At 40.0% G+C, this 14,964-nt stretch overlaps 1 protein-coding gene across 6 annotated transcripts in view; it reads left to right on the top strand.

The window, feature by feature from the left end:
• Positions 1-14,964, top strand: part of CTNND2 (catenin delta 2) — a 1,155,395-nt gene that overhangs the window by 925,183 nt on the left and 215,248 nt on the right. For all 6 annotated transcript variants that reach the window (XM_019521196.1, XM_019521188.1, XM_019521179.1 and 3 more), the window contains one exon: positions 1,973-2,156. In XM_019521196.1, the coding sequence (XP_019376741.1) occupies positions 1,973-2,156 (184 nt within the window). The remainder of the gene's footprint in view (positions 1-1,972; positions 2,157-14,964) is intronic.

The following is a 14,964-nucleotide window of genomic DNA, read 5'->3' as shown; positions in this document are numbered from 1 at the left end:
TGAGGTCCCTTCCAGCCCTAATGTCTATGAAATCTATATTCAATGTAGTTAGTTGGTCACCATGACTTGAAAAGGAATGGGTGCTGAGGGAGACTGAACATAATGGACACTGCCATATACCTTATTCAGATGGGCTATATTAGTCTATTCTATGGGCCATGTGGTTTATAGTTGCATTCAGTGTTGGCTGTATTTAATCAATGTCATAGTTAGCTTCTATGATTGCGTACATGCTACTTTTGGCTGCAATTTAATAATAGACTGTATTTAATGAGGTTTCCTTGTATACAAATGCAAGACAATGAACTTTTTTGCCCACACTGACTGGGGGAACCTGTCTTTTATTCAAGTAAATACAGTATTGCGTGACAAAATAGGGATGATATTCATTCTTCTGCTTTTTCATTTCTCTAGCTCTTTAACTGACAGCTGATGAGCGATTATGCGTGTTGCATATAAGCATTAATTCAGTCAGTTTATATGTTATTGATACAGTTAGCAAAATGACCAATATTAAATAATATGTAATTGGGTAATAACAAATATATGCAATTGAATACATGAATTAAAATCCCCGTAGAAGAAATTAAGCTTAAATAATCTATGAAAACACTGCTTTACATTATTGATTTGTATTTACTGGAGTGCTCCTTCATGTCTTAGAGGATTAAAGAGCTCCATAGTAACTATTTCTTTACAAACTGTCATGTCTTTTGTCATAGTTAGTTTTGTAAATGAGTAATTTACAATCTGCAACTGATTTTCTTTCCTGCCTGGTTTTATTTCTGTGTTTAGGTAAGGCAAATAAAAAGGTTTGTTTCTAGTTGTATTAACTTTATATGCTAAAATGCAAGAGACAGTCTTTCTGTTTATGTCATCATTATAACTCTGCCCAGGAAGTTTTCTTCTAATTTGTCTTTTGTGACTTAAGAATCTTAGTAGAAAGTTTCACTTCCCAAAAAATTGTCATGTGAGGGTTACATCATTAACCTTGTGATTTGTGAGTAAGCATTTTAATGCTTCATAATTTTATTAATTAACATATAAAACTATATTGAACTATATATATATTAGTAAAAATAGTTATATTCCAACCTTGCATAATTGTCATCAGCATTTACCATCTACTCACACGCCTTGTTCCATAATGATAATGGAGTTAGAAAAAGATAATTGACCAGTTTAAAATAAATTAGTTGCAGAATTTTGCAAGACTGTTATATGAGTTGTTAAAAGGACATTTTTGATAGAGCATTAGCCTGGGCATTCAAGGCACAATACAGCCTCAAAAGAATTAACTGTATTATTCAGTCCCTGTAGTTATCATTGTGTGGCACATTATTATTAATCAGGAATCTGCTTTCTACTATTGACTTTTATTTTGGAGTTTTTAAAAAGTAGTAGTGATGAGGGCCTAGGTCAGTGGTTCTGAAGCTTTTTCAGTTGACGTACCCCTGTGTCTCAGAGTGAGACTTCATGTACCCCCTGTCAATGGGAAATTAATTTTTTAAGCCCTTCGGCCTGTGTTAGACAATGTGTGAAATATATCTCACGTATCCCTTGATGAGGCTTCACGTACTCCCCTGCGGGTACATGTACCCCTAGTTCAGAGCCACTGGACTAGATCCTCAAAGGCATCTAAATTCTGAACACCCACTGATTTCACTAGGAGTTAAACACCTAAAATAGCTTTGAGGAGGAGGTCCTGAATGACAATCTGTTGCCTAGCTTGCAGGCTTACCACTGGGAGACTTCAGGACAGCTATGGCTACTCCTTTTATTTTTAAAGGAAAGTGGAAATGATCCCATCTTAGTGGGATAGTTTTCTGTTGTCAGTGACCCTTTTATTTACACTGTTAAATCCTTGACAGAAACAGTTTGATTATTTTTCTTAGTACTGCTCATAATTTTTTATAAAAATGCCTTATCTTAATCCCCAAAGCGCTAATGGGTAGTCATTTACTTCTCATAGGAGTTCTTTGGAATCTCTCCTCTTGTGATGCACTGAAAATGCCAATCATCCAGGATGCCCTTGCAGTGTTGACCAATGCAGTAATCATCCCTCACTCTGGATGGGAAAACTCGCCACTTCAGGATGATCATAAAATACAGCTTCATTCATCACAGGTGCTGCGTAATGCCACTGGGTGCCTAAGGTAAGTCTGGCAAAACATTTGTTTTGACCTGATCCCACTTCCATTGTCTTCCCCAACCCCAATCTATACTAAACTTGAGTGGCATTTCAGCAAGGCGACTTTTCAAGCTCTAGCCTTTAAAATGTGAAAACCATTCAGAAACCAAGTGTCAGGTCATTCGTGAACAATCTCTAAAAGTGTGTTTTGTTTTGTTTTTTTAATAGTTTTAGACCAATCCCATAACTAAAACACATTACAGATGGGTTTTTTTCTTCTTGTAAAATGTCCTGTGTTTCCAATTGCTTAAATGGTGTCAATGTGTTCTCATTATCACATCCAATTTAATTAGTGTACAAAGTAATGCATATGCCTAAACATAGGAATGTTAAAATGCCTATGGGTTCCAAATGCTATTGCTGTGGTATGATAAATTTGTAAAGCATGTTTTTTCATGCTGGAGAGAGATGGAAAAAAAGAAATAGAGCAATAGAGCAACCCATGTAACATTGTGCAACCCAAATATCTAAACAAATTGTAATCAACTTGGTGCATCTTTTCCTAATTATGAATGTGGATATAGTGAAAAAGGTAACAAAATTGAGAGGTATTTCTGTCCTGACAAATTGCTGCCAAGTCTTTCAGTCTCCTAAATACTATCTTCGGTTGTTGCAGTGTTTTGCTCTAACACTTTGGGCAGATTTCATAAACTGTTGTTGGTATCAGTTTCTCCCTCTATAAATGAGAATGCATTTATATACTTCACAAGTTTGTTATGAAAATTAATTGGTTTAATGTTTTTGAGACGCTTTGAAGAGACTGCATGTTCTAAGATCAGTATTTGTTGTTATTATTGTAATTGGCAGTGTGTCGTGTCCAAAGAAGAAATTAATTGGATAGGTCTGAAGAGAACTGATCTGTGGTTAGGGATGCAGAGAAGTGGGGGAATGCAGGCTTTTCCATGGTATTCTTTTCCCTTCTTCCTCAGTGAATTGTCATCTTTCTAAACAGCGTAAGTGGTTCTGAGAGAAAGTAAGAGCTGATAATTGACTGCTGCTAATATGTCATTGCAGGAAGACACAGCTGAAAAAGAAATATTTGAATATTGCTAATGTACTGATCAGGTTTATGAGCTAAAAATGTTGGCATATTCATAGACACCTCTAAGCATTTTGGGATGCCTTAAAGGAAGCATGTTTTTGTAGGTTAGCTGGTTCTGATTCTGAAAGCAGCTTGGTGTTCTAATTTTGATGTATGGCATGTTTTGTTTATGGCACTAGGAAATCACAACCCACTGGAAATATGTGAATCCTAGTATGAGAGAAATACCCTATAATACCCATGCTGGCTGGAGATTCCGGGACTGGATTCTGGGTACCAGCTGTGATCTGTAGCCACTTCCTGTAGGGACACTGATGGTAGCTCTGCTTGATATTCCTATGTCCCTATGACTCCCCCTTGGAATTCAGGATGGCCCTACAGGTACCCTACCTCAACTTCCCTCTAAATACACACCCAGAGTCTTTAAAACAATATTCCTCCTCTCATTTGGCCTGGAGTTAATAATGTGTCCCCTAAAAGTTTCCCTTTTACATCTGAGGTTTCTCAATCCATTGTTTCTTGCATTTGTCTTCTAACCTTGGCCTCTGTATTCTGTGAGCTTTAGCCTCTATTCTGGGGTTTTCACAGCACTTCTTCAGGAGTCTTTGTCTCCAGCCCTGGCCAATAGATTTTTCTCATGAAAGTTAGGGTGATCACATATCTCTCCTTCCCAACAGCTCTCAGACAGTGCTTGCAGCTTTCTTTTGATTAACTCCAAAGTAATCTAAATGCCCCCCTTCCATTCCCTCCCTCCTTCCCTGCATCCTGCAGCTCTACAGTGCTCCTGGTCCTGGGCCCTTAAAGAACAATGATTTGGGATTACAGTTTCTTCTTCCTCCCGGGTATTGAGTGTTTCTCGTGACCACCTTCTCTCTCAGGTATTTCTTCAGCATTCATTCATCTCCCCCAGACATACGTAAGAGGCTAACTGTCCTCAAAAACTACCTTTTTTAAAAAAAAAACACCAGTATACTGTTATTCCTTTTGATTTTTTTTTTTTAATCAACTAATGGGATATAGGTATGCCTCTTCCTCAGAGAAGTCTGCATAGATGCTAATGTAGAAGCATGGAGCATTCAGAAAGGACAAATGCTATCCAGAGCAGCAAGAACTTCCCCTTTTACATTTCATAACTGTTGCCGACCTGTTGTGCTGAAGAGCATTACATTTTATGTGACTAAAAAGAAAAGATCCCACTAGCCATTTGATGCATCTTAGAATGCTGGGTGCCTAAGAATTATTTGCACTTCTGCTGGTACAGTCCTGATGAACATTTTATAAATAGGTAGTTTTAAAATTAAAATTACAGATCTCTGTAAGTACATCTGAAAGAGCTGCTGGATTCATGCTTCCCAACCACCCCCTTCTCTCTTAGCATTGTGCAAGATAGCAGTAAGCAGGATGCAGCAGAATGTCTGGGAGAAAAATACCAGAAAGCGTTGGTCTTTACAAGAACTGACAGTGTATAGAACCCCCTGGGGAGTTTAAAAGGTTTGTTGTACTGCCTTTTAAATGCTCCCACTCTACACCAAAGGTCACCAGTGCTTCTTCCTATCTGTGACTAGATACACATGCTCTGTATCCCGTATGTCCTATGGTGCACATTTGAGATGACCTGTAAGTCTTTCTAGGAAGGGTGGATTAAATTCCTTAAAGGAAGGAGATATACTGCACTTCCAGGCTGAACCTGTTATTCTAATCATTTATGTCCATTTGATTACAAACATGGATCATTATGGAAAACATGCCATCTTTTTCTTTGGGATCATCAGCTTGTTATTAGAGAAGACAATTTTCTGCTTCCTTATCTTTAACTTTCCATTTCCCCCTTTGCTTTGAGTCCCTTGGTTTGCTTAATAGGACAATTCTGGCACCTGGCACCAGTTGCTATGAGTTGCATAAATATTTGCAATAAGGATGAATTGTATGTTAGGAAAATATTTTTATGCCTGCTTTCTTCTTTTTAAACAGTTGTTTTGAATATTTCCATGTAGACCCTTGATTACTGTGTGCTTACACTGTGGAAGGTTTAATGCTAGGTAATGTGCTATGTAAGTGTGGTGTGGTGTTTTTTGTTAATATTCTAGAGTGTTTGGGGGCAGTTGCTTGCTTGCTTGTTTGTTTTATGATGGACTGACATTTGAAAGGCTTAAATAAATAGATACATAAATCATAATAATGAAATCATAATGAAATCATTGTCTAGATACTATACTTACTGGTAACCAGCCATGCATATTGTAACAGTGGTTGCCAGATCTTTGGGGGGGGGGTTTGTTTTGTTTTTCCATGCATCATATGAATAATTTATCTTTATACTTTTCTTCCCCTTGCTTATTTTCCCATAAGGTTTTCTTACTTGATTTTCTTCTTTACGGAGGACATAGTATTAACTTAGTAAAGAAATGTCATAATACTCTTATACCCCTTATTTATGACTTAGTTTATAAGGGTGCCTATAAACTAAGTTTGGGGGGAGGTGAGCACGCTAGCAGGGAGTGAGAGATTGCAGAAGGATCTGGATAGGTTACAGGGGTGGGCTAACAGGAACAGGATGCGTTTCAATACGGACAAGTGCAGGGTGCTGCACTTGGGCAGTAGGAACCAGCAGCACACTTACACAATGGGGAACTCCCTACTTGAGAGCACGGAGGCAGAAAGAGATCTTGGAGTCATTATTGACTCCAAGATGAACATGGGCCGACAATGCGAGGTCATGGTTGGCAGGGCTAACCGGACCTTATCGTGCATCCACAGGTGCATCTCGAGTAGAGCCAAGGAGGTGATCCTCCCCCTCTACGCGACGCTGGTCAGGCCACAGCTGGAGTATTGTGTCCAGTTCTGTGCGCCCCATTTCAAGAGGGATGTGGACAACATGGAGAGGGTCCAGAGGAGGGCCACCCGCATGATCCGGGGACAACAGGGCAGACCCTACAGTGAGAGACTGCGGGACCTGAACCTATTCAGCCTCCACAAGAGAAGGCTGAGGGGGGACCTGGTGACCGTCTATAAACTCACTAGGGGGGACCAGAAGGGTTTGGGGGAGACGCTGTTTCCCCTAGCGCCCGCTGGCATAACAAGGAGTAATGGGCACAAGTTGATGGAGAGGAGGTATAGATTGGACATCCGCAAAAACTACTTCACAGTTAGGGCGGCTAGGAGCTGGAACCAACTTCCAAGGGAAGTGGTGCTGGCCCCTACCCTGGGGGTCTTTAAGAAGAGGCTGGATGCCTACCTGGCTGGACTCATTTGAGTCCCGTTTCTTGTTTTGGGGTTTTGTTGTTCTCCCGCCCTGGCGGGGGGTCGGGCTAGAAGATCTACTAGGTCCCTTCCGACCCTAAATCTATGAAACTATGAAACTTGCTCAATGGTAGGAGGGAGCATTTTAATTAAATTAGTTTCCAGAGAGCTGCTCTAATTAAAATGCTGCAGCATCGCATGTATTAAGCCCCTGCATGTTTAAAACTGGCCGTGGGACGCTTTAACTAAAGCTCAGTCAATGAGCTTTAGTTAAAGTGCTCCAGTGGCCATTTTTAAACCCATAGGGTGCATTTAGACCACTGCAGTTGTGTGGTATGTGGCACTACAAGCATGCTTGCAGCCCAACATACCGCAAGTGCAGTGTTCTCTGTGCTGCAATGGCAGGCTGCCCAAGCATGCACTGCTCCATTTTTTTTTCCATGTTTTTTTGACCCCTGGATATTCAGGGGTCACAAAAAACCACAGAGAAAAAACGAGCAGCGCACGCTTTGGCAGGATGCGCTGCTAAGAAGTAGAGCTGGGCTGCTCAGAGCCACACTGTGGCTGCCAGCCAGGCTCCACCCAGCAGGATCACCATGGCTGCAGCTCTGGGAGGCTTCCAGGATGCCAAGTAAGGCTGCTGGGGCCAGCACAGTGCTAGCCCCAGTTTCTCCTATGCCACCCAGGGCAACTTGCCATGCACTAAAGCTCATGTGGCATGGGTGTTCCCCAGGGACAAGAAGCAGTAGCAGAAGGTGCACCGCCTCTACTTGTCCCCAGGGAACTAAACATCCATGTTCATGTGGACACACCCACAGGGGCTTATATATGTGATGCTGCAGCGATACTAGTGTTCTAATTAGAATGCAGAGCAGACTCAACTAATTAAATTAATTAGAACACGGATCAATTAGGACGCATTGGAGCACATGTATAGGCACCCTGGGGTTCTAGCCTGCCCTGCCTTCTGCCTCACTTAAATTAACATGGGTAACTACCTCTCTTTGCTTATTTATTGGCAACTTATTAAGCATTTAAAAATTATTCTGAGCCCAGTCCTGGAGCTCTCTCTCACCCAAGTAGTTCACATAAGTCATTGCGGGCAACTTTACACATGCTCCAGGGGTGAGGGGAGGGGCTGCTTTAATTAGAGCAGCTGCAAGAGCCACTCTATATAAAGTACCCACAGTGTCTCATGTATTCAGTGTCCCACACTTCAAAGTAATGGTGGGGGCACTTCAACTAAAGCTCCATTACCATTATTTTGAAGTGTAGAGGTGCTGAATATACGAGACATGGAGGCTGCTAGAGCGTGCTAATTAATTGATTAGCTGAGTCTGCTCCAAAGCACTGTAATATCTACAGGCCCCCAGTGTGAACAAGAGCTTCAGAGTCAAGTCTTATTTTGGTATACTGTTTTTATTTCCCACTGTACTGAGAGGTAGGTCATTTACAGTCTGTGCCACTGTATGCTTTTGTTACTTGGGGAAAAAATGCTGGTATTTTTCTTCTAGTTCCATGCTATTTCATTTCATATAACTTGGGTAGTTTTAAAACTGAGAGCATTAAAAGCTGGAAATGCCAAATTGCATGCCCATCACTCCTGATTCCAATAGAGGCATTCATCTTTCATAATACTGTAGACTCTTGGATATGACATGCCTCACTGTAACACCCAATTAATTTGTCTTCCTACTGTGATGCCAGCAGCTTAGCCCCCAAGCTCTGTGAAACATTATTGCTTTCATATTCACACGGATGTGAAACCCTGGACCTTTGTTTTATGTTTTTTTATTCCATTTGAATTACTGTAGTGAAGGCAAAAAAGTCCAAACAAAATTTGTGAGCTGTGGCAATTTTCAGGAGTTATATATGATTCACTTGAACTATAAAGCCACTAATATGAAATGTAAACACATTGCATCATCATACATGCGATTATCACTGTTTGTACACAAAACCAGTCTTTGAAGTATTATGTTCATCCAGAAACTGCAAAAAACCCCAGAAAAAACAAACCTCAGTTTCAATTTTGAGGAAAGGTCTGTGATCTTAAAATTGTCTCTCACCTGAAGTTTGCAAGTTTGCTTTCTGTGTATGCAATCAAAACTAACAAAAGTGTATGCAGTAGTATACCAATGGTGTAAGTTTTTTTACATCCTTAGTGTACTCGTTATACTTCACAGATCCTTAAGCTCTTGTTTACACTTCCTTTTTTTGTTTTGTTTAGTTTTTGTTTCACTTGATTTTCCATTATATATTTTTTCCTGAAATTTCACAAGTTATTAAAGCATCAATTTATTTTCTTTTCTTTTAAAAAAATAATCTAACTTAAAAAATTGGAAGATAGTAGTAGCTCAAGTAGTTATCCATCATAGAGCACTACGTATTCTGTGGCTTTCAAATTAGTCACAAAAAGTGTGCCAGAAAATTTAATTTCAGTTTTTAAAAATACATATAGCTCTCACATTCAAACATGAAATACATTAAAAAATGAACATCATGTAAATGGATTCAATACTTTATTTTCCAGCTGAATTTACCAAGTCTAAATTAATAGCTCTGAGTGACTTGACCTTATCTTAGTTACCTGTGGACTTATTTCATAGCATCTGACTAATCGAGCTGTTGCTTCGAAAACTTACGCCTCTGAATTAGTCTATAAGGTGCCCCTCTGCCCTGCCCTCTGTGTGATTTCAGACTAACACTGAACATTTTAGCAGATATACCCACTTAATCTACTTTTCCCACAAGCTTTAACATTGTGTACATAATTCCAGGGCTTTAGATGACTAGTGTCCTCTATAAGAATTCCCATGCTGAAGGTGACACTGAGAGATACTAGAAAAGCATACAAAATTAGGGTTGGAAGGGACCTCAGGAGGTCATCTAATCCAACCCTCTAGATGTGGAAACTATGGAAAGAGCATAAAATAAATAACCCGGTGGGGCTATTATTCATCACTTCAACTCCCTAAGAAACTTCCATTTTAATTCAGATGAAGGTGCCATGGCATTTATAGTCTGCCACACCTGGCTGGCACAGAACTCAGGGATTTGTCTCTCTCAGATATTACATGGTCTATTCATCATACAGGACCCATTAAGAAAAGAATGAAATAGGAACAGCATCATTTCACTGGCTGTCTAGGACATTCCCACTTTCCTCCCAGGAGCAAAAATTTCTCTCTGGCATAACCATGGTACACTGCAGTGAATCCCCTGGGATGATGTGGAACTTTCTGAAATGCTGTATGCGTTCCTTTCTTTACAAGAATGGGGACAGTTCTCCTCAGGCTAACTGACATTCAGCTATTGAGGGATGGTTTTTAAAGGGTCCATAGCCTAAATGCTATGGACTTTAACATATGTAGTTTTCAGAGCTGGAGCAGATTGGGCCAGTGGGCAAAACTCCCATTAACTACAGTGGGGTCAGGATTTGTTCCCGGGTTTTTGGACCAACTGTGAAAAATCTCTTTTAGCCAGGAGCTGATGGGAAGGAGAGGTTTGGTCTGGCCATTTCTGTGTGTCCAGCTGGCAAGAGCGATGGAACTAGATTAAGGAACTGTAAAGAGCGGAGGCAGGATTACTCATTTATATATGAAGCTCTGCAAATCCCCACCAAGGAGGGTTTTTTTCTATGCACTCTTCTGCAGTTCCTAATTGTCCTGGGGTTAGGCAGGCCTGCTATGAGGATTTTGAGATTACCACAACATTGTTTTAAAATGCTAAATATATTTCAGCCCTTAAACTAATATAGTTTATGCAAGTTAAATCCAGGCAATAGTCAAATCAGCAGCTTTACTGCTAATTCTGTGATTAAATTTTCCTTACAAACTTAGAATAAAAAACACAGAAAAAAAGTTAATTCCTTGTTTCACCCTCAGGTGGTGCCAGTACTGAGGAGACTATTTGATTTTCCTATCCCTTGTATTTTATTCCATTGATTCTAGGGGAAAAGCCACTTTTCCAAAACAAGATTTTGTTGCATATAAATAAAACACGTCAATATTTCTAAGCAAGTTCTATTCATGACCAAGTGCTGTCTGGTGACCTTAAAATGTTCAGTCAAGCAGAATGAATTACAACTTTTTAAGGGAAATTTTCAGTTCCTTCCCTACCTTCTTACGAATGTGCTCTCCATATCTGATTTGCCTGGTAAAGCGTTTTTCCTGAGAACAGCCACAGTCTTTAAAGCTTGAACTAGCTCCAACTGGGTACATTTAGGTAGGTCTCACTTTATATGTTTAATACAAGGCACAATGCATAGACTTTTCTCCTTTTCAAGATGTCTCTCACTCAGTTTACTTTCTTTTTGAAAGTAAGGATGTCAGTTTTTCAATTACATTGTCCAGTTGGAAGATACAACACACATTAATATTTGACAGCCAAGGAATAAGGTTAGTACTCCTAATACTTGGATCCTTTTACTTCTTCCTCCTCTTTATAGTGTGAGGCAAGCAATGTGGTAACCACCAGGTATGGAAGGGTGTGGGAACTAACAGCCATTTTCTGTCATTGGGAAAGAATTAAGCCCTTTGTGTAGGACACAGTTTACTTTTGGAAGAAGCCAGAAGAAAATACCAGTCCAGGAAAAAATCCAAACTATTTCATAAACTGATAAAACCACAATGATTCTGTCACAATTGAACATAAAGTTTGAGAGACAATTGTATACTAGATATAGGGGATGGTGTTTTTTTGTGAATTCTGTGATCATTCATAATGTAGCTGAGATAAAATCTAGCATAGTAATTGAGGAGGGGAACCTTATTTGAATAAATTAGTGTCCTGATTAGTATTAGGAAAATTTTATTCAGAAGGTACACAGGGGAAAACTACCAACAGAATTAAATCTGTAGATGTGTCAAATATTTAAGTATTCTTTTTTTCTTGTTTTTTATGAGCACAGTTCCTCTAACTTTACATATTCACACTGAACAAATGTGTGAGATTTAAACCGGGGCACATTCTATTTATTGCACATTGGCAGCCACAATCCTGTAGTTAAACTACAAGATTAACCCTAAGAATTCTAAACAGCTGTAAATTCACTCTGGTTTAAGCTTATCAAAATCTCAGCCAGAAAGCTTATTTGAAAACAGATCAGCTGTTGATGTATGATTTTAGGTTGATGCAAGAAAATTGAACTTTATAGTCTCAGGATCATTTTATCCTCTGAGACCTAGAAAATGTGTTTCCATTCAACAGCATGACTCCCTGTTTCTATCAATGTGACAAATAACGGAAACTGGACCACTACATCAGGATGTGGCCTTAGATGCAACATAGACTATGGCTAGGAACAGATTGACTTTTATTAGTAAATGTTTAGGATTGGGAATCCAGAAAAAAAGATGACAAAGCTGATAGGGAAATACAGAGTACCCGAGCGAGGGACTAACAATAGAGGGATGGGGGTGAGGAGGGGAACACAACTAGGTTACGGTAGATACAATATTGCACAGAAACTTGATTAAGTAATCAGAAACTGTTTTAAACCTGTAACAGAACAGATGTTCAGTGCACATAAAACAGTTTCAAAATGGCCGAATTTGTATAGCATCCAAAGCATTATGCACTATGCAAATAAGTGGAGAGGCTTGCTTTGCCTGAACCTCTAAATAGACAGCAGACAGATAGGGAGATAGGATGCAGTGAAAGTAAATGACTGAACATAACTGGTGTTCAGCATGCACCTGATTTATTTCCTAGTCTTTCTTCTGTGTTTTACTGTCAAGGGTCACCTGCGGCAAAACTTTTTGAATAAATTACTGAAGCTGCAGTTCTCTTCTGCATTAGGAATGATATCTCCCTGGAAATCAGGTCCACATCTGATGGGACAGCCATTGATGGGTAATCAGTGATCTGACAGAATTGAATCCTTCCCCTTGTGGGGATGGATAGTGGCAGTCAGACACTTTGGTAAGCAGCTAGAGTTGGCTTTAGTCCAGAGCTGCTGGGCCTTCCTGCTTGTCTGTTCTATACCTCCCTTGTGCAAAGAAACCCAACTGTGTCACAGCTTTCAGAGGAATCTAGTAAAGCTATTTCATTGGCCAACTCTGCTTTAGCAGTAAATATAGGTTCAAGAGACACACGCCCTGGCTGTGAGCTTGTGTGGACCCATGCTTCTGGTAGGTACTATTCTGAGAGACATTTCAACCATTTTAGACAAGGCTTTCTAATTGGCAGCCCACGGTTAACATGCAGTCTAGGCAGAATCTGCAGCCACCTTTCCCACTGTTGCATGGCAGAGGAAGGCAGGGCCTGCATACAACTGGGTAGGGACAGATGTTACACATAAACCAGTTTAAGCGAGCAGAAACTAGTTTAAACCTGCAACAGACCAGATGTTCAGTGCACATAAACCAGTTTGAAAATGGCTGAAACTGGTTTGAGATAGACCTGATTGAATGTAGTATCATAGTTAACTGATTTGGCTCAAACAGTTTATGCAACTTCTGTCCCAGACCCCTTGCTGGTTTAAGATAAACCAGAGTCCCCCAGCATCCCAGCATGCTCTTGGGTTGGGTGGGCTCTATGCTTCACCGCAGTGCTGGCCCCTCCCCTCTGCATCTGCCTGGCTTCTCTGTGCTAAGCAGGGATTATTCCCCCCCACCCCTCTGCTTTACGCAGACTCCTTGGCATTAGCTAGCAGACCACACGTTGGCTACAGTCCATGCTGTGGGAGAGACAAAGGCAGACAGGCTTTTTAGAGCTAATCAACAGGTAGTTTAATGTCCTTTGTTGGAAGAGCTGTTTAAGAAGAGATCCATTAGTTAATGGAAAGAAGCTTTGTTTTCGTAATGAGCTGATAAACACTGAGTTATGGGTGATAAACATTCCCTGCTGGGCAGCTCAGGAGAGGGGGTATAATCAGAGTGTCCTGTCGGGGCCTGACCATGTCCCCCTCCCTCCTCAGCTCTGCTTACTCAGGATGAGTGGAAAAGAGAACTTTGTGAGGTTGATTTGGGCATGGAAAGTTTATAAACTTTCCTTATGGGTGGTTGGAGAACCTCATTGTCAGACAGCCTAAAGAGATGCCAGGTAATCTTAATTTTTAATACAGGGATACTATTGCTGGGATGTAGGCTGAACCCACTAAATCATTTCACATAAACCCACCAGCATCATAAATTTAAAATGTTCTGTTTCAGCAAGATGCTTCAGTATGTGCCAATTTCTGCATGTGCACTGCCCCCCTGGAGTCAGTGGCATTAATTTCTCATGCCTCAAATTGGACTAGTATTTAAGCTGCTTTGCAGAATTACGCTTTCAGTCGCTAGAAAACTGAACTTTATTCAAGTCAGTTGCCTGTAGGTAAAATAGTCTACTGTAATATCCTTTTATCCATGCCAGAAGCCATCCAGTCTCTATTCATCTCACTTCAAGATTTGTTGACTTTTATTTGGCTTGTAAGTGTTTTCCCATGAACACTAATAAAAAAAATAATTAAGTAAAAAATACTGCTCTCATGGGATGCAAGGAAACAGAATGCTGCCTGCCAAGCCTGCTTAGCATACAAATCCATTTTGAGTGTTTGCGTGAGCAGCATTTCAGAGTGAAATACAGCAAATCATTTGTGGATCTCATCTCTTTTGATTCATTGCCAACGGCTTTGATGATTACGTTCCCATTGGAGATACAAGTCTAAATTTAGAAGTTTAATAACTTAAGAGGTTGGGGTTTTGGTTTTGGTTTAAGGCACAGGCATGATAATTTAGTTAAAACAATCCTATTTTAAAAAAGGGAATTGCAAGCTGCTACCTGTGGATGTCTCCTAGCAATCAATTCTCTGTTCTCTTCCCTCCCATTTTTGTGAGTGCATTAGTGAAGTAGAAAACTAGCTTGAGGTAAAGAGAGACCTACGTACCATCCAAGGTGAAAGAGTTGACACCTATCACTAATTCAATTCTATGTAATTCTATCCAGTTCTAATGCTTTTTCTGACAAGTCACAGTAACTCTGTTGTACACATAAACTGAGAAGGTTCAAAACTAGGGCAGGCTAATGATGTCCCTTTTCTCCACAAGAGATTGGAAATTCAGGAACCTGAGAGGTGTGTTGACAAAAATAAAATATTTAAAACAAGACTAACCTCAACCTGACCTTTTTTGTATACTTCATGCCCAGAAACTATATCTTACAAAGGGGAAAAGCATTATTCACTGCGTAGTGTAAAGCCAGTTACAGTTCTACATGTTAGTTTTCCAGTGATTCAGCATTGGTGTGTGTTTTCATACCGGGTAGGCCAGTAATAGCGGGTGTTTGAGGAAGATGAGATTGGCATCCATATAAACTTGTGCTTGCTGATAGAAGAAAGATCTGGTTTAACCATTCTAATGACCCTGATTCCTTAGTCAAATATTGTAGACAAGATTTTCGTAGATGCACTAACAGCTTCTGTGAGGAGTCTCTCTTGAATTGGGCAGGCAGAGTGAAAGACTTTCCTTTTTAAAAATATATTCAACAAAGTAAAAAAAAAAAAAAA

The sequence above is a fragment of the Gavialis gangeticus genome, unplaced genomic scaffold (assembly GCF_001723915.1).
Source record: "Gavialis gangeticus isolate Ggan-Ray unplaced genomic scaffold, GavGan_comp1, whole genome shotgun sequence".
NCBI lineage: Eukaryota > Metazoa > Chordata > Crocodylia > Gavialidae > Gavialis > Gavialis gangeticus.
Note: the sequence above shows the minus strand (reverse complement) of the source record. Positions and strands in the feature narration are given on the sequence as shown.